Genomic DNA, 20,235 nt, shown 5'->3' on the forward strand with positions numbered 1-20,235 from the left:
CCAAAGAAAGTGCAGCCTGCCCAGGAATGGCGCTGTACACACGGAGAGCTGACACAGCAAGATGATGCAACAAAAAGAAACACAGATTCCTGTGCCGCTGACAACAACAGAAGCAGACAAAGAAGATGACGCAGCAAATATACACAGAGAACAGACAACCAGGGCGGGAAGGGGAGAGAAATAAATAAATAAATAAATCTTTCAAAAGGAAGCAAATTTAGCCCCATGTTAGTAATAAACCTAGGTGCTGTGTAAATGGGGGTTAATTATACTGGTCTCTGCACTTCTCTACACAGTTGAAATTTTTCCTAATAGTTGGTGTTGTTGATGTTTTAAATGATCCTACACTCTTTTCTTTTTCACATAACATAATCGTTAACTACTTTATTTTTGTGTAAACTTTATTTTTAAAGAGGTGTTACGTTTCGATCACAGAAGCATTAACCGCTTTAAAGTGAACAGTTCAACGGCATTTAGTCCATCCCCATTGTTTGTGCAGGCACTGCCTGGATCTAGTTCCAAGCCATTTTCATCACCCCAGCGGGGAGTCTGGCTCCCCTGAGCAGCCGCTGCCCCCGCCTGCCCCCAGCCCGTTGCTCTGCCCACGTCTCTAAGAAGCTGCCTCTTCTGAGGCTTCCTAGAAATGGGATCACACTCACAGGGCCCTCGGTCCGGCTTCATTCCCTCAACCCAAGGTCTTCCAAGGTCATCCAGCCACTCTTTTTTTCCTCCGGCCTTGGCCCTGACCTCCGGGGAAGCTCAGTGCACCTTAATTAGCCCGGTCCGGGGCCTCGCGCCAAGGCGCAGAGCGGTGGCAGAGGTCAAACCAGAGAGACGCCGCAGCTCGAGGGCCAGCATTCCCGGGCAAGGGCCAGCAGGGATCCTCCCTGGCAACGCCCCCACCCTGGGGAGCCTCAGCGGGGGGCGGGGAACTGGGGCACTCGGCCTCTCGTTCCTTCCCAGGCAGGTTAGTATAGGGAAAAAGGGGAGTCACAGCTGGGACCTGGCGGTGAGCAGGGCCTGAGACCCCGCTCTAAGAACAAAGCCGGAGAGACCCTGCCAAGGCCCTGGCCACAAGGGCCCCTTTGGAACTCTTTCCGGGAAGCTCCAAACAGGCCTCCCAAAGGTGCCCTGCGAGCCAGCAGGCAGGGATCACAAGGCAGCAGTCAGAACAGCAGACAGCTGGGGCCCCAGCCCAGCCGAAGAGACCCCACAGAGCGTCTCACCCCCAGCACGCCCGCACCCAGGCCTGGGTTGTGGGCTTTTCTCTTCTCTTGTTTCTTAATAAAGTCTTCATTCTTTGCCTGCCCTATGGCGTATCCTTAAATCCCTTCATGCGGCATAGCCAGGGACCCAGAAGTCCAGAGCGTTCTGCTAACCCGGGATTCCAAAGACTTAGTGGGAAACCCAGAATGTAAGTGATCTCAGTATTGCTTAATGTTCGTTCCAGGTTGAGATGATACTATTTTGGAGATTGGGTCATATCAAATATATGATTAAAATCAATTGCTCCTGGGGAGCTGAGGCGGCTCAAGCAACTGGGCGCCTCCCTCCCGCTTGGGAAGTCCCAGGTTCGGTCCCCGGTGCCTCCTAAAAAGAAGATGTGCACACAACGACAGAAAAAAACCCAGAGAGCAGACAGCGAGCGCAAAACAACAAGGGGCAGGGACTAAAATTAATCTAAAAATAATAATAATCAAATCAAATCAATTGCACCTGCTTCTTTTTGCTTGTTAACCGTGGCTTCCAGAAAATTGACCGTTCCCCACGTGGCTGCTGTTCTGTTGCTGTTGGACTGGGCTGCCCTGGGCTGCCTCCACCACCTCTGCCATCCTTTGCCCGGCTAACTCCTTATTTAGCCTCCAGGTCTCGCCTCCCCAGGGAAGCCATCCCTAAGCCCCCACACTTACCCAGGTCCCCAAACCCCTTCTCCCAGCGCCACGTTCCTTTCACTGACGATCCTGACCCAGTCGTGACTTTGCACTGCCTCGTGTGCTCTGTGGACTGCCTGTGTCCGCGAGCACCGGGCGCCATGTCTGGCTCCCCTATCTTCATCTCCCCAGTGCTATCGGCATCTCCCCCATTTGACAGACGCAGAAAACTAATCTCAGCGAGGGTACAGCACTTGCCTCAGGGCTCCTGCCGGTCACAGCGGAGCTGGCCGGCCAACCCAGAGCTGCCCGATTCTGAACCCAAGCTGTTTTGGCCACACCAGCCACACCTGGCAAGCAGGCTGCCCAGCAACTATCTGTTAGACTACACATGGAGACAGGCGGGGAGAGGATGTGGCTCAGTGATTGAGTGCCTGCTTCGCAGGTACAAGGCCGGGGTTCACTCCTGGGGACCTCCTGAAAATCAAAACAAAAGCCAGGGAAATGGACCTGGCCCAGCGGTTAGGGCATCGTATACCACATGGGAAGTCCATGGTTCCAACCCCGGGCCTCCTTGACCCGTGTGGAGCTGGCCCACGTGCAATGCTGATACACACAAGGAGTGCCCTGCCACGCAGGGGTGTCCCCCGCGTAGGGGAGCCCCACGTGCAAGGAGTGTGCCCCGTAAGGAGAGCCGCCCAGTGCGAAAGAAAGCGCAGCCTGCCCAAGAATGGTGCCGCACACACGGAGAGCAGACACAGCAAGATGATGCAACAAAAAGAAACACAGATTCCTGTGCCACTGACAACAACAGAAGTGGACAAAGAAGAACACGCATCAAATGGACGCAGAGAGCAGACAACTGAGGGGGTGAGGGGAGAGAAATAAATAAAAATAAATCTTTAAAAAAAAAAAAGCCAAAAAACAAATGGAGGTGGCGGTGGAACTCCTTCAGTAACACGGCCCCAGGGGCTGGCCCCTCGAAGGGGGTCCGACCATGATGAAGAAATGAATGAGTGAAGGAATGAATGAAGCCCTGGATGGCCCTTCTGCAGAGCCCCCATCTCCGCTCCGTCATGTCTCCTCGCTTGCCCGATCTGGGCCCTAAGAATTGCTTTGGGTATTCCTGCCCCTGTGGTGTCCCTGCCGACACTGAGCGAGGCTGGCTTGTGACACGAGCAGGACGTGGGCGAGACTCCTGCAGTAAGAGACAGAAAACGCTGCAGCTGCTCTTTCACTCTCTTGGGTCCCTGGCTTTCAGGGCAGCCAGCCGCCATGTAGCCAGGACTCTCAAGCAGCCCTAAGGAGAGCCCAGGTGACGAGGACCTGTGGCCTCTATCAAACCCTCAGGTGCCTGCAGCCCCCACCCCCAGCTAGACTGCAGCCTCGCGGGGGGACGCTGTGCCAGGCCGTCCAGCTAAGCCCCTTCCAAATTCATGACCCACAGAAACTGTGAGATAGTATTTGTTGCTTTAGGTTGCTAGATTTGGGGGCCATTTGTTACACAGCAAGAGATAAAACCGGGGAGCTCACCTTGGTCCTCAGGTCCCTGTTGAGCTGCTCCACAGAATTCTTCCAGCTGCACTCATTGTCCATGAACTTGAACAGCAAGTTCTGGATCGTCTCATTCAGCTCCGTGGCCATTGTCTCCAGGTCGGCCCGGCTTGCCTTGCCTGCCAGGGCACCCCTGTCTGCTTTCTAGAGAGAAAGAGGGAGCTCAAGGAGGAAGGGCTGTTGGAGGAGGGTAGGGCAAGGCTGGGGTAAACTAGATACCTTTGGGCAATTTTTTCTAGTCTGGGAGCCTGGAGGTCTAGCTTTGGCTCAAACACAACCTTGAGAGCTCAGCCAACGTGTTCCCATGACAGAGAATGTGGCACATGATTTGTAAACCGACATAACAAAGTGTCACCGGGAATATAGGAGATGATGGGACAACTTTTGAGATGCTACCCCAACCTTTCTATAGGAATAAAAGTCCAAGGAAATTCTGGAAGGCTCTCTCTGGCTTTTGCCTTTGGTCAGATGTGTCTATTTCTCTGGGCGGGAGAGCTGGGGCTCAGGAGGGGGAAATGGGAGACAGGAACCTGGGCTTACCTCTTTCAGCTCCTGTTCCATCACCTTTTTATCCACCTTGATCATATCTATTTTTTTAATTTGAGCCTGGATATTCTGAGAACAGAAGCAAAGGCAGGTCAGCCACCCTGGGAAGCCTCGAGGCCAACACCCACCTCCCCTGTCCACGTGTTAGGAAGGGACAGCAAGCAGGCGGACAGAGAGCAGACATCAGAAGTCTGGGCTTAGCGGTCTCCAAATGCCCAGACCAGGAGGGAAGCCAGGCCTTTGCCTGGAGGAAGGAGAGGGGGACTTGGTACGAGCTGTCCTCTCCCAGGTGGAATCGTGGGCTCTTTGCCCGGCGCAGAGGGGACAGGAGGTAGGAAATCGGCTGCTGATCGGGCTCTCGAGACATTTAAGGCAAGTTCTCTTCTTCTGGTACAGAATGGGGTCCCGTGAGAATTCCATTCTATGCAACCCCTGATTATGAGCCACACACTCTGTGCCTAAGTGTTAGGGACCCCGGCCCCGTGCTCCCTGCAGAACGCACCCACCCAGCAGCCTCCCCTCTCGCTGACCAGGCTGTTAGGGCACAGCTGCATCCCCCACAGAGTAATGTTTCACTTTCAATCCCAGGTCCCATGAGGGTGATCCTGTTGGGAAATAGGGCCTTTGAGGATGTGACTGGTTAAGATGAGGACAGATTGGGTTACAGTCGGCCCCGGTCCAACAGGACTGGTGTCTTCAGAAGAAGAGAAATTTGGACAGACACAGGGGAGACAGCCATGTGAAGACAGGGGCAGGGGTGGAGCCGTGCGCGTACGAGCCAAGGTGCGCCACGCTGGCCAGCGGCCACCGCCAGCCGCCGAAAGAGGCCAGGAAGGCTCTGCCCTCCAGGTGGCCCTGCTGGCACTGTGGTTTCACCCTTTTAACCCCCCAAACTGTGAGACAGTAAGTTCCTGCTGCTTTCAGCCACTTGGCGGTAGGTTGTTAGGGGCGCCCTAGGAAACCAGACCCAGACCCTCCCCGTAAAGGAGCCGCAGCGGGTCTGCTTGGGAAGAACGTGGCACCCACTGGGCCAGAAACCGGCTTTCACTCTTCCTCTCGTCCTTGGGAACAGAGTCCCCAGCTCCCCGATGGCCCCTGGCTGCCCGGGACCAGGATGCTCTCCCCAGCCTCCCTGGCGCTGGGTCTTTAAAGCGACTGGGCACGCCCTTCCTTGAACTTCCAGGCGGGAGCGAGGATGTCCTGGGAAGGGGGTGCTGGGGGGCACCCCGATTTCTGTGTATACACCCAGCCGAAGGCTCTAGCTGCCCCCCCGAACCATGCCTCGGGGAGACAAGCACAGCAAGGAGGAAAGGACTGAGCCCAGAACTGAGCCAAGAGAGGGTATGCCGTTTGAGTCGATAATAAAATCAATTGCCTGCTGAAACTAACAAGTCAACAAAGAGCAAACATTCTTCAGATAAATACCAAAGAATCCAGATTGTCCACGAAATAATATTCACAAGGTCTAGGGTGAAGCAAGAGAAACCCCTTGACATATGAAGAAACAGGAAAATGGGACCCATTCCTGGGAGGAAAGACAATTGACAGCGAACAACCCTGAGATGACTCCGATGTGAAGCTTTATCAGACGAGGATTGGGAAGTGGCTACCATGACTCAGTAACGTCAAGGGAAATAGGCTTGAAAAGAGTAAAGGGAGAGGAAATCTCTGGACAGAGATAAACATCTTTTCAAAAGAACCAAATGGAAATTCTGGAATGGAAAAATCATAATTATAAGATTAAAAAAACTTGTAAACGGGCTTAATGAAGATGAGGGAGGAAAAAACGCAACATGAAGATAAATCAGTAGAAATTACCCAGTCTGAAGAATGGAGAGAAAAGATGGAAAAAGAAATCAGAGCCTCAGAGGGGTAGTATCAAAAGAGGTCCCAGGGAAGCAGACTTGGCCCAGTGGTCAGGGCGTCCATCTACCACATGGGAGGTCTGCGGTTCAAACCCCAGGCCTCCTTGACCCGTGTGGAGCTGGCCCATGCGCAGTGCTGATGCGCGCAGGGAGTGCTGTGCCATGCAGGAGTGTCCCCTGTGTGGGGGAGCCCCAGGCACAGGGGGTGTGCCCCGTGGGGAGAGCTGCCCCATGTGAAGAAAGGTTCAACCTGCCCAGGAGTGGCACTGCACATGAGAAGAGCTGACACACTGAAATGATGCAACAAAAAGAGACACAGATTCCCGGTGCCACTGACAAGAATAGAAGCGGACACAGAGGAGTGCACAGCGGATGGACACAGAGAGCAGACAACGGGGAACAGGGGGTGGGGAGAAATAAATAAGAAATAATAATAAATTTTTTTAAAAGTCCCAGAAGAAGAGGAAATAGAGAATGAGGCAGAAAAATATTTGAAGAAACATGGTTAAAAAAAATCCCCAAATTTGGGCAAATATATAAATGTACAGAGCTAAGATCCCAGTGAACCCCAGGCAGGGCACACAAATAGATAACTGTACTTAGAATATAATTAAGTTGGGAAGCAGTTGTGGCTCAACGGATAGAGCATCCGCCTACCATTTGGAGGGTCCAGGATTCGAAACCCAGGACCTCCTGACCCGTGTGGTGAGCTGGCCCACATTCAAAGAGTGCCGTGCCACATAGGGGTGTTCCCCGCATAGGGGTACCCTACACACAAGGAGTGCGCCCCACAAAGAGAGCTGCCCCGTACGGAAAAAGCACAGCCCTGCCCAGGAGTGGCACTGCACACACACAGAGCTGATGCAACAAAAAAAAGTGCCACAATTTACCAGTGCCACATGACAAGAATGCAAGTGGACACAGAAGAATACACAGTGAATGGACACAGAAAGCAGACAATGGGGCGGGGGGGGGGAGAGGGAGAGAAATAAATAAATCTTAAAAAAAAAAGAATATAATTAAGTTGACGAATAAAAATATAAAAAAGATAATCTCAAAAGCAGCCAGAGAAAACCAATGTGTTATGTACAGGAAAACAAAACAATACCAAAAACCAACATTGATTCCAGTGATCACCGACTTGGAAAGAATGGAAGCCAGCAGACCTTGGAAAACATCTTGAGAATGCTGAAATAAGAAACTATCCACCCGGAATTCTATATTCACTGATATATGGATATAGAGTAATAATGAAGGAAAAATAAAGACATTTTGATATTAGAGTAAAGTAAGAGAATTTAGCACCCAAAGACTTGTGCTACAAGAAATGCTAGAGAAGCTTCTTCAAGCTGAAGGGAATTAGGACCAAGTATTAAAATTCCTTATGTTGTAACAATAATTAAAAGAATGCAGTAGTAAATTCTATGCTATTGAAAAATATAGAATGAGATGCCTCTTAATAAACAGAATAATATATACTACCATTTCTAGAAAAAAAGGGGAAGACTATTTGTAGGAGAAAAAGGGGAAATGTTTCCTTATAGTCATGCAGAAAATGTCTCTTAAAGAATACACAAAACAATAATAGCATTAGTTTCTTCTAGGAAGGGGAACTGGATGGCTGGGAAAAGGGGTGGGCAAAAAACTTTTCACTGTTTTGGCTTTTTAACCTTTTGAATTTCGAACCACAAAAATAGTTTTGTAATAACGATATTAAAAAGAAGGGAAACGGATGTGGCTCAAGCAGTTGGGCTCCCATTTACCATACAGGAGGTCCAGGGCTTGATGCCCAGGGCTTCCTGGGGAAGGCGAGCTGGCCCATGCACCGAGCTGGCCAACATGGGGTGCCAGCCTCCGCGGGAGTGCCACCCCGTGCAGGAGTGCTTGCCGATGCAGAGAGCTGGCACAGCAAGATGACGCAAAAAGAGACACAGAGGAGAGACAATAAGGAGATGTTGCAGAACAGAGAGCTTTGGTGGCGCAAGAGAATGAGCGCCTCTCTCCCACTCCAGAAGGTCCAAGGATCAGTTCCCGGAGTCGCCTAATGAGAGTACAAGCAGACACAGAAAGAACACAGAGGATGGACACAGAGAACACAAAGGGTGATGGGGGTGGGCGGGAGGAGGAAATAAATAAATACCTTTAAAAAAAAAAAGAAGAAAAAAAGTGTAGAGCTGGATAGGACCAGACAGAGCATTAGGCTAGGAAGAACACATCTAAGAAGTCATGAGAAGTCTGTTCATGCCTGCTATAGAAAAGATGGACCATTCAATAAACGGTTTTAGGAAAACCATTTGGAAAAAAAGCACTGGACCTAGGGAAATGGATGTGGGTCAGGTGACTGGGCTCCCACCTACCACATGGGACACATTGCTGGTTCGGATCCCGATGCCTCCTAAAGAAGACAGCAAGCTAGCGCAACAGGCAGGAGTGGCAAGCTGACACAAGAGACACAAGAAGAGGGAACATAATGAGAGACTCAACAAAGCGGGGAGCAGGAGTTCCAAGTGCCTCCTAAGGAAGACAGGGAGCTGACAGGACGGGCAGACGCAGCGAGCTGACATGACAAGATGACGCAACAAGAGACGTGGGGAGGAAAAACAATGAGAGACCCAAAAAAGCTGGGAGCAGAGGTGGCTCAAGCAATTAGGCTCCTGCCCCCGCATCGGAGATCCCAGTTTGGCTCCCAGTGTCTCCTAAAAAGAAACAAGACGAACAGATACAGCAAGTGAAAGCAACAAGGTGGGTGGGGAGAAATAAATCAATAAAATAAATCTGGAAAAAAAAAACAGCTACTGGATATCTTAATGACCCTGAGATCATGAAAATTAGCATCATTTTAGAGACGAGGAAACTGAATTAAGGGAGTTTGACTTCTGAGTCCAGTGACAGATAGAGAACTGGAACCAGTGCTCCTGGCTATCTCGGGCTGTTTCCCTAGACCATGCTTCTTACATGTAAGGTTTAATAGGCTGATGATGTCACTGTTACAAAAGGCCGAGTGGATGTCCACGGCCGACCCGTGTGTCAGACACTCCCACTGTTTTACAGATTGTGTAAGCTGGCCTTGAAGGCGGATGCGGTGGGAGAATTCTTGGACAGCTCTGTGCTCAGTGCTTCTGTGGAGAAGAGTTTGCATCTGAGACTTCCTTGCTGCAAGCCACATTCCCCTTGGGTTTTGAGCAAGCTCGTTGCCAGCATGCAGTGCCATTTGCACATGGTGCCCCGCCTGTGTGATGCTGTTCCCCAACTATACCTCTTGGCTTTGTTCTGGTTTCAAGCCGCCACATACTTCTGCGAAGGTGGCCCCCTCCTCAGTGCCAGGAGGGAACTCGTGATTAGTCTAAGCCATTCTTTTTGGGGAAAAAATTAATTTTTTTAGGAGGTAGCAGCGATTGAACCAGGGATCTTGCACATGGGAAGCAGGAGCTCAAACACTGATCTACATCAGCTCCCCTAATTAATTAATTTATTTATTTTTAAAAAGATTTATTTATTTATTTATTTCTCTCCCCTTCTCCTCCCCACCCCCCTCCCCCCCCCCGGTCCGGTTGTCTGTTCTTTGTGTCTATTTGCTGCGTCATCTTCTTTGTCCACTCCTGTTGTTGTCAGCAGCACGGGAATCTGTGTTTCTTTTTGTTGCGTCATCTTGCTGTGTCAGCTCTCCGTGTGGGCGGCGCCATTCCTGGGCAGGCTGCACTTTCTTTCGCGCTGGGCGGCTCTCCTTACGGGGTGCACTCCTTGCGCGTGGGGCTTCCCTACATGGGGGACACCCCCGTGTGGCACGGCACTTCTTGCGCGCATCAGCACTGCGCATGGGCCAGCTCCACATGGGTCAAGGAGGCCCGGGGTTTGACCCACGGACCTCCCATGTGGTAGACGGACACCCTAACCACTGGGCCAAGTCCGCTTCCCCTAATTAATTTTTATTTTATTTATTTATTTATTTATTTAAGATTTATTTATTTCCTCCCCTCCCCCCCCCGGTTGTCTGTTCTCTGTGTCTATTTGCTGCATCTTGTTTCTTTGTCCGCTTCTGTTGTTGTCAGCGGCTTGGGAAGTGTGGGCGGCGCCATTCCTGGGCAGGCTGCACTCTCCTTCACGCTGGGCGGCTCTCCTTATGGGGCGCACTCCTTGCACGTGGGGCTCCCCTACGCGGGGGACACCCCTGCGTGGCAGGGCACTCCTTGCATGCATCAGCACTGCACGTGGGCCAGCTCCACACGGGTCAAGGAGGCCCGGGGTTTGAACCGCGGACCTCCCATGTGGTAGACGGACGCCCTAACCACTGGGCCAAGTTCGTTTCCCCTAATTAATTTTTTTTTTTTAAAGATTTATTTATTTATTTATTTAATTCCCCTCCCCCGGTTGTCTGTTTTCTGTGTCTTTTTGCTGCGTCTTGTTTCTTTGTCCGCTTCTGTTGTCGTCAGCGGCACGGGAAGTTTGTCGTCAGCGGCACGGGAAGTGTGGGCGGCGCCATTCCTCGGCAGGCTGCTCCCTCCTTTGCGCTGGGCGGCTCTCCTTACGGGTGCACTCCTTGCGCGTGGGGCTCCCCTACGCGGGGGACACCCCTGTGTAGCACGGCACTCCTTGCGCGCATCAGCACTGCACATGGGCCAGCTCCACACGGGTCAAGGAGGCCCGGGGCTTGAACCGCGGACCTCCCATGTGGTAGACGGACGCCCTAACCACTGGGCCAAAGTCCGTTTCCCCCTAATTAATTTTTAACTGAGGTAAAATATACACAACATAAAAAACATTTCAACCATTTTAAGTGGATAATTCTTTGACATTAAGTACATTGGCAATACCATGTAACTTTCACTGCTGTGTATTTCCAGACTATTTTGGTCATCCTAAACAAAAACTCAGACTCTAAGCCACTCTTTTTTTAAAGATTTATTTTATTTATTTACTCCCCCCGCCCCCCACTTCATTGTTTGCACTTGCTCTCTGCTCTCTGTGTCTACTCATCTTCTCTTTAGAGGCACCGGGAACTGAACCTGGGACCTCCCATGTGGGAGAAAGATGCGCAGTCACTTGAGCCACCTCAGCTCCCTGGTTTATGGTGTCTCTCATTGTCTTTCTTCTTTGTGTCTCTTTGTTATATCATCTTGTTGCATCAGCGCACCACACCTGCCCATCATGCCAGCTCACTGTCTTGCTCATCTTTTCCAGGAGTCACCGGTTACCGAACCCAGGACCTCCCATGTGGTAGGTGGGAGATCATTCACTTAAGCCTCATCCATTTCCCCTAAGCCACTCTTCTTTAAAAAAGATTTGTTTATTTATTTGTCCCCCCACCCCCTCGTTGCTTTGTGTTCACTGTCTGCTTTCTGAGTCCATTCACCGTGTGTCTTCTGTGTCTGCTTGTCTTCTCTTTAGGCAGAACTGGGAACCAATCCTGGGACCTTATAGAGTGGAAGAGAGGTGCTCAATCGCTTGCACAACCTCAGCTCCCTGGTCTGCTGTGTCTCTTATTGTCTCTCCTCTGTGTTTCTTTTTGTTGAGTCATCTTGCTGCACCAGCTCTCTGCTCGGGCCAGCTTACTGCGCAGGCCAGCACTCCATGTGGGCCAACTCACCATGCAAGTCTCACTTTCACCAGGAGGCCCTGGGAATAAACCCTGGACCTCCCATATAGTGGACAAAAGCCCAATCGCTTGAGCCACATCTGCTTCCCAAGTCACTCTTGATAATAGTCTTTTTCTTCCTTCACTATAAGCATCTAAGACTATACATTTCCCCTAAATATACTTTGTTGCACCACCTCAAGTTTTGATATGTGGAATTTTAATTATTGTTCAGATCTATTGGCCTGATTTCCTTGATTTCTTCTTAAATCATGAGTTATTTAATTTCCAAACACATAAATTGTTTATTTTTTCTCATTTTTTTTGGAATTTGATTTCTAAATTAATTGGATTGTGGTCAGATAATGTGATTTCTATGATATACCAATCCTTTGAAATTTGTTGAGACTTGCTTTCAGCCCCATTACGAGATCCATTTTAATAACTTTTCTGTGTGCACTGGAAAAGAATAGGTTTTCTGTGGTATTCTATATATACCCGTTAGAGAAAACTTGTTAATTATTGATTTTTAAATTTTTACTGATTGTCTGCTTGATTTATTGTTCTGTGTTTTTTTTAAGGTACTTGGGTGGAGACCCTTGACCTCGATATGGGAAGCCAGTGTTCAACACTGAGCCACATCGGCTCCCCTGAGTTGGTTTCTTCACTTATCCACTTGCTTGGTTTTTTTTATTTTGTTTTTAGGAGATACCAGGAGCTGAACCCGGGACCTCCCCTGTGGGAAGCAGGCGTTCAACTGCTTCAGCCATACCTGCTCCTGATTAATTGATTCTTGAAAGAGACGTGTTAAAAATCCCCCGCTGCTGGTTGGTTTATCTATTTCTCTTTGTATTTCTGTCACTTTTCAAGGCTCTATTATTAGGTGCGAATTAGTCTAATTGAGCCATTTATTATTTTGTAATGACTCTTGTCATCTGTAGTGATGCTTGATGATGTGGCTGAGCCACTGAATTAACCAATTCTGTGGCGACTCAACCTCTGGACTTCTTGTTATGTAAGATAATACGTTATCCTTATTTAAGTCACTTTTAGCCGGCTTCATTTTGTACCCCAGGGCCTAGTTACAATCTTCCAGCATTGTGGTGGTGCTCACTGATGAACTGGATGTGTATTAGCTGTCTATTCTTGCGTAACAAGTTACCCCAAAACTTAATGGTTTAAAACAACAAACGGGGAATAGGATTTGGCCCAGTGGTTAGGGCGTCCGCCTACCACATGCGAGGCCCCCGTTCAAACCCCGGGCCTCCTTGACCCGTGTGCAGCTGGCCCACGCGCAGTGCTGATGTGCGCAAGGAGTGCCCTGCCACGCAGGGGTGTCCCCCGTAGGGGAGCCCTACGCGCAAGGAGTGCGCCCGGTAAGGAGGGCCGCCCAGCTCCCCGTGTCGCTGACAACAACAGAGGCGGACAAAGAAACAAGATGCAGCAAATAGACACAGAGAACAGACAACGGGGGTGGGGGGTAGGGGGGGTGGGAGAGAAATAAATAAATAAATAAATAAATAAATATTTTTTTTTAATTAAAAAAAAAAATAAAAATCAACAGACGTTTACCATCCCGCACCGGGCTGTTGGTGTAGGACCTGGAATGCCTGCGCCGGGTGGCCCTGGCTCGGGTGGCTCTCGCGGGTGCCGCCGAGGTGCCAGCTGGGACCGCAGTCCCTCAGGCCGCCCTGGGCTGCAGAGTCTCCTTCCGAGGCGGCTCACGCAGGGCGGCGCGTCCAGGCCGACTCCTTGCGCAGGCCGCATTTCCACAGCACGTGGAGCGCTCCACCGAGCTGCTTGAGTGTCCTCCCAACATGCCGTCTGGCTTCCCCCAGAGCCTGTGATCCCCCAGAGGACACCACAATGCCTTCCCCGGCCCGGTTGCCAGCGTCACACACCATCCTTTCTGCACCGTCCTATTGGTTATACAGCTTGGTCCTCTCCAGGGAGGGAGGGGACTACTCGGCTTCGAGGGCCCTGACACATCTCGAAGTGTGGGTGAGCGATTACACAGCTTGTCTTCTCTGGCGGCGATGGAGGACGGTACTCAGCGCCGGCTGCTGCGTGAGGATCAATGGAGTCCTCTCCGCAGCTGGCAGGCTTCCGAGCTCAGCTTCCCTGGCAGGGTAAACGCTTCGGGTAAGCCTGCAGGTGTGGTTGGTTGGAATGGAGGCTTTTCCCTCGGCGGAGATCAGCCCCTGCCTTGCACTGTGCAGGTCCGCAGAGCGGACCCAGCCAACGCCAGCTCTCACTGGTGAACGCCAGAGGCACCGAGCCAGGTTGGGGCGAAGCGGGAGCAAGCATTCCGGGAGAGCTGCCAGGGAAAAGGCGTTTTGTCTCCTTAAAGCTGAGATCAGCTTACGCTCCCCTTCCGTGCCCTTCCCCGGGTTTCTGAGAACTCTCAGCGGGTTAGGTCCCCTTTCTCCAGACGTGCCCTCTGCGTTGGTGACTTTTCACTTTCTCAACTGCACTAACGCACCCAGGGACCCACTCCTTCCCCTCCCCACCGTCCTCAGAGCAAACATGAATCCAGGCAGCTGCATGTGGCAGAACTTTCACAGGTGTTTGGGTCACCAAGAGAGGTCACACTGTGCCCTGTTCAAGGAAACATTTAAAACCATGCACCGGGCATCTCTGTTCTTAAAAGTCCATTGCAGGGACCCGGCCCTTCAAAATGACAGAGCAAGAAAGTTTAGGGCTCCCACCCCCACAGGAGATTCAGACAACCAGTGAGAACTGGCAGAAACATCTTTCTCAAAGCTCCAGAAACCAGCTGAAGGTCTGTAGTAAGAAGGGGAGTGCCAACTCAAGAAAAAGGCAGCTTAAAAGTGGCAGGTTAGGGATTAGATGTGGCTCGAGTGGTTGAGCGCCTGCTTCCCACATAGGAAGATCCTGGGCTCGGTTCCAGGTGCCTCCCGAAAACAAACAACAAGCAGACAAATGAAAAAACCAGCTCAGGGGACCTGATGTGGCTCGGGGATTGAGTGCCAGCTTCCAACATATGAGGCCCCGGGTTCAGTCCCCAGCCCCAGTGACTAGAATAAAGCAGCAGGGTCTTGTGGCCCTGGCTGGCCTTTCTCCCACCCTCACTGGCCCACCCTCTCAGTGGGGGTCCCTGGCCCCAATTCCAGAGGGAGAAGAGGAAGCCTCATGCACAGACTGGGGCTTGTCTGCCTGGCCCAGTCTCTCTGGTGGTGGCTTGAGGGACTTGCCATCCCAGGACTTGCCCTGTGTGTAGAAGGCACACACAGCTCTGCTAGAATGCTCTGTATCCTGTCAGTGGAGGAATTCCTAGGGCCAGATGCTCAAGACAAGCCACATGACAGAAAGGAACAGGAAGGCCCCCGTACTTTGGTCTTGAACTACTCTTTAAACTCATTGTATGGATAAGCTCTGAAGGATTTCCTTTGCACAGGTAAATCTGCAATGACTGTGAAAGGTTTTTTTCTTTATGTCTTTCTCTTTCTCTCTTGTTACCTGCTTGCATTCAAGGAAAGCTCTGTCATAACACTAGCAGGATATAAGTGTAAGGAACAGATGCCTCACTGTTTAAATTCTAATGATGGGAAGCGGACTTGGCCCAATGGATAGGGCATCCGTCTACCACATGGGAGGTCCGCGGTTCAAACCCTGGGCCTCCTTGACCCGTGTGCAGCTGGCCCATGAGCAGAGTTGATGCGTGCAAAGAGTGCCGTGCCACACAGGGGTGTCCCCCGCATAGGGGAGCCCCACGCACAAGGAGTGCACCCTAAAAGGAGAGCTGCCCAGCACGAAAGAACATGCAGCCTGCCCAGGAATGGCAACGCACACACGGAGAGCTGACACAAGATGACACAACAAAAAGAAACACAGATTCCCAGTGCCGCTGAGAAAGATAGAAGCAGTCACAGAAGAGCATACAGTGAATGGACACAGAGAGCAGACAACTGGGAGGGGGGGAAGGGGAGAGAAATTAAAAAAAAAAAATCTTAAAAAAAAAATTCTAATGACAACACATTACAATATTACAATGCCCAGCTTTCAACAAAAGATTACAAAACCTACAGAGAAACACATAGGGATGGCCTAGGGAAAAGAGAAGATTAAAGCATTAGAAACTATCAATGAGGAAAATCATGAATGGGACATTCTAGACAAAGAGTTTTTTAAAATGGTACTAAATACACTCAAGGGCCTAAAGGAAAGCATAGAAAAATAACTAAAGGCAATCAGGAAAATGATAGAGGAACACAAAGAGAATATTAATAGATGGAAATTATGAAAAGGATCCAACAGAACTAAAAAACACAGTAACAGAAATTTAAAATTTCCTAGAGAGATTAACAGAGATTGGAGCTGGGGCTGGCAGAAGAATCAGTGACTCTGAAGATAAAACTTTTGAAATTATCCAGTCTGAGAAGCAGAAGGAAGAAAAAAATGAAGAAAAATAGAGTTTAAAGAACCTGTGGGGCACCATCAAGCATATCGATACACACATTGCAGGAGTCCCAGAAGGAGAATAAAGAAAGGGGCAGAGAGAATACTCAAAGAAATAATGGCTGACACATCCCAAATTTAACAGAAGACATGTTTATACACATTCAAGATGCTCAACAAAACCCATACAGGATAAACACAGAGACCCACACTGTGACATATTATAACCAAACTTTGAATGCCAAAGAAAAAGAGAATTCTGAAGGCCACAGAGCCTAGGAAAATGTCACATACAGTGTGTGATTAAGTGTGGTTTTTCTCATCAGAAACCAAGGAGGCAAGAAGGCAGCTGGATATCATATTTAAAGTGCTAAAAGGGAAAAAATTGCCAATCAAGAGTTCTATATCTTGCAAAACTCTTTCAAAACTGAGGGAGAGATTTCCAGATAAAGAAAAGCTGAGGGAATTCGTCACCACTAGACTGGTTCTACAAAGGATGCTAAAAAGAGTTCTGTAGGTTGAAAGAAAATGACATTAGACAATAGACTGAAGCAGCATGAAAAAACAAAGATCTCTGTTGAGGGTAATGACATGGGTAAATATAAGTGCCTGTACTATTGTATTTTTGGTTTGTAACTACACTTTTTACTCCTTATAGAATCTAAAAGGCAGATTCATAATATCTAAACACGAAATTTGTGACAAGAACTATATAAAGGTGGGGGATGGAGAGGTATAGGAATATAGCTTATGGATACTATCGAAATTATGTTGGTATCAAAGTACTTTAGTTTCCCAGCTGCTAAAACAAATGCCATATAATGGGTTGGCTTAACAACAGGAATTTATTGACTTAAGGTGTCAGAAGCTTAAAGGCCTGCTTCCTCCCGACACTAGTATCTTCTGGCTGGTCAGTAGTTTTGGGGGTTCCTTGACTTTTCGGTCATTTGGCAATGCACATGGTGGTGTCTTCTGTCTCCTGGGTTCTGTTGACTTCAACTTCTGGCTGCTCCCCATAGCTCCCTTTTAGCGTCAAATTTCCTTTGCTTATAAGGACTCCAGCCATATTGGATTAAGGCCCATCCTCATTGAGTTTGGGCAAACAGTATCTAATGACATCTTCAAAGGTTTTATTCACCCACAGGACCAGGGGTTGCAACCTGAACATGCCTTTTCTGGGGAACACAATTCCATCCCCAACACAAAGCAAATGAGATAGCTATAGATGTCGGATGTTAAATTAAGCCTCATGGTAGCTACAAAGAAAATATTGCAGAATATGAAAGCTTGTAGGAATAGAAAGTAGAGTACAGGTTGTCAGGGGCAGGGGGCAAGGGGAATGGGTAGTTAATGTACAATGGGTGTAGGGTTTCTGTTGGAGAAAATGGGAAAGTTTTAGTAATGGAAAGTGGTGAGGGTACTATAACTCTGTGTGATTTATATTCCCACTGAATGATATGACTGTGTGTGGCTGAGATGGGAGAATTTATGTGGTATATATAGGACCACAATAAAAAAAGAGAGAAAGAATGAGAGTAACCAGAATCAATGACAACTACACCCAATCCGTGATCCTAGATTGGCACAGAAAAGAGTCAAAAGGACATTGTTGGGATATATGACAAAATTGAAATATAGACTGTAAGCTGTATAACAATGTTAAATTTCTTGAACTTGATAACTGCCCTTGTTCATGGGAAATGTATTTGGCCATATTAAGTGTCCAAGGAGAATGATGTTTATAACTTATACTCAAATGTTCAGAAAATGAATTGATAGACAAACAGATGGATGGATGGATGGATGGATGGTTGGATGGATGAATGGATGGATGGATAAAATGATATAGCAGGGAAGCAGATTTGGCTCAATGGATAGAGCGTCCACCTACCACATGGGAGGTCCAGGGTTCAAACCCAGGGCCTCCTGACCCATGTGATGAGCAGTGCTGATGCGCACAAGGAGTGCCATGCCATGCAGGGTGTGTCCCCTGCGTAGGGGAGCCCCACGTGCAAGGAGTGCACCCCATAAGGAGAGTTGCCCCATGAGAAAAAAGCGCAGCCTGCCCAGGAGTGGTGCCACACACACAGAAAGCTGATGCAGCAAGATGACACAACAAAAAGAGACACAGATTCCCAGTGCTATTGACAAGAATATAAGCAGACACAAAAGAACACACAGTGAATAGACACAGAAAGCAGATAACTTGGGGGGGGAGGGGAGAGAAATAAAAAAAAAGAAATAAAGAAATCTTTAAAAAAAAATGATATAGCAAATGTGGCAAAATATCAAAATTGGTGGATTTGAGTATCTGGGGGTTTTGTGGTATATTGGAGTTCTCTGTATGGGATTTGTATTATTTTTCTAACTGCCCTGTAAGTTCGAAAGCATTTCAAAATAAAAAGTTTTAAAAAAAAGCAGGTCACATCCGAATTGAAAAAAAAAAAACACAGTCCAATGAATCCCGAGAGGTTTCTCATGGCCTTTTGTCAGGTTGCTTATTCCTCTCCTCCAGTTCTCGTCCTTCTCTGCCCTCCTTCTGTGCCCCAGGAGTGAGAAATATTCCTCTCACTTTTCTCACTTTCTCTGGCAGAGCAGCAGATACTCCTTCCTGCATGTGCATGTCTTTTAAAAACTAATTAATTATAATTTTAAATGTTGTAAAATATACATTTCAAAAATAATTGCAACTATTTTAAGTGGACAATTCTTTGGCATTAAGTACATTGACAACACTGTAGAACCTTCACCACTATCTATTTTCAGACTATTTTCATCATTCCAAACCAAAACTCATACTCATTTAGCACTGATTCCACATTCTTCACCTTACCCCCACTCCAATAGCCACTCTTCTGCTTTCTGTCTGTGAATTTGCTTATTCTAAATATTTCATGTAAGAGAAATCATACAATATTTCTCATTTTGTATCCAGCTTATTTCACTCAACATAATGTCTTCAAGTTTCATCTATGTTGTAGCATGGACCATCACTTCACCTCTTTTTAAGTCTGAATAATATTCTGTTGTCTGAATAGACCATACAGAAGTGGGCTTGCCAGGTCAAATGGTAATTCTATATTTAACTTTTGAGGAACTGCTTTATTGCTTTCCACAGTGGCTGCACCATTTTACATTCCCACAATGCACTGGACAGAGTCCCAATTTCTCCACATCCTTCCCAACATGTTATCTTCTGTTTGTTTTTTATACTAGTTCATCTTCCCATTTACATGTAATGAGCCCCTAACTCCTCTGCCAGATCATTTAGCTACTCTGCTGTTTCCACGATGCTGAGAATTCAGGGACAGTCTCGTGCCCTAGCTAGTCTATGGGAAATGCTATCAACAGAACAGTGGGCTTAATCAATCCTATTCATTCATTCATTCATTCATTCAGCAGGTGTAACTGAGTCTTCCCTCTGTGCCAGGTGCCCTTCCAGGGTCTGGAGACAAAGTAATCAATAAGAAAGATACAATCCAGGTCCTTCATTTGCGTGTGTGTGTGTGGGGTGGACTGTGTGTGGCAATGTTTGGTTTTACTTGAAGTATAATTTATGAATAGCAAAATGCTGGTAAGATGCTCCCGGCTTCCCTGGCCTTCTGTGGAACGTTTGGGGAGGGTCTGACGGTCCTGATGAGGAGCTCTCCCCCGCCCAGCCCCTCCCATCCTCACCTCTGGGCTCACCCAGACCTCCAAACCTTGTACTCATCCATGCGAATCTCCAGTTTTTCCACAGCTCTGTCCAACACGATGTAGTGCTCCTTTATGGCCTTTATTTGGTTGCCCCAAATTCTCTCAAGTTCCTCCTCCTAGAAAGGGGAGACACAAACATCCCAGGACTCTGCATCCGAGTTCACCGTGGCTGGGAAGGGGCTGGGAGGGACGCCTGAGACCAAGAAGATACCAGACGCGCATGGCTCCAACCCGCCCCATTTTAGCAGCGGCCCAAGACACTGCGCGCCAAGCGGTCGTGCAGCCACCCATCCGTGGGGGCTCTGCACCAGCCAGCTGCGCCCTCCTTCCTGGCCGTCGTCGCTTCCCAAGTCTCCTTTCAGCTGAAGGACGAATGCTGCGTCTGGGAGGGCAGAAGCTCCACCCAGCTCTGCCATCAGCTCACCCCAAGCCATTACCTTCTCAAAAGTGTCCTCTACCCAGGACACTGACCTGTAGCCTGGCTTTCTGGATGTTGCCAATCTTTTCCTGCAACACATCCATGGATGTCCTGAGTTCGGAAGGGTCTCCCATATTAGCTGAAAGCAAAGGAAGGAGTGGCTGTTGGGGGCAGGGGTGGAAGAAGAGGATTTAGCCCTATTGGCTAGCTTTCCAGCTGCTTCTAAGGCAATGTATTCCAATAGCAATAATTGTAACCCACAAATGGGGGCCGTGGGTATCATTGTAAATCTTC

At 48.7% G+C, this 20,235-nt stretch overlaps 1 protein-coding gene across 2 annotated transcripts in view; it reads right to left on the bottom strand.

The window, feature by feature from the left end:
• C23H16orf96 (chromosome 23 C16orf96 homolog) overlaps window positions 1-20,235 on the bottom strand; it is a 56,565-nt gene that overhangs the window by 13,957 nt on the left and 22,373 nt on the right. For both annotated transcript variants that reach the window (XM_004452189.4, XM_058286553.1), the window contains exons 6-9: window positions 19,995-20,080; window positions 19,529-19,639; window positions 3,966-4,040; window positions 3,405-3,569 (exon numbers count right to left, since the gene is read on the bottom strand). In XM_004452189.4, the coding sequence (XP_004452246.1) occupies window positions 3,405-3,569; window positions 3,966-4,040; window positions 19,529-19,639; window positions 19,995-20,080 (437 nt within the window). The remainder of the gene's footprint in view (window positions 1-3,404; window positions 3,570-3,965; window positions 4,041-19,528; window positions 19,640-19,994; window positions 20,081-20,235) is intronic.

Source organism: Dasypus novemcinctus, chromosome 23, assembly GCF_030445035.2.
Source record: "Dasypus novemcinctus isolate mDasNov1 chromosome 23, mDasNov1.1.hap2, whole genome shotgun sequence".
Classification (NCBI taxonomy): Eukaryota; Metazoa; Chordata; class Mammalia; order Cingulata; family Dasypodidae; genus Dasypus; species Dasypus novemcinctus.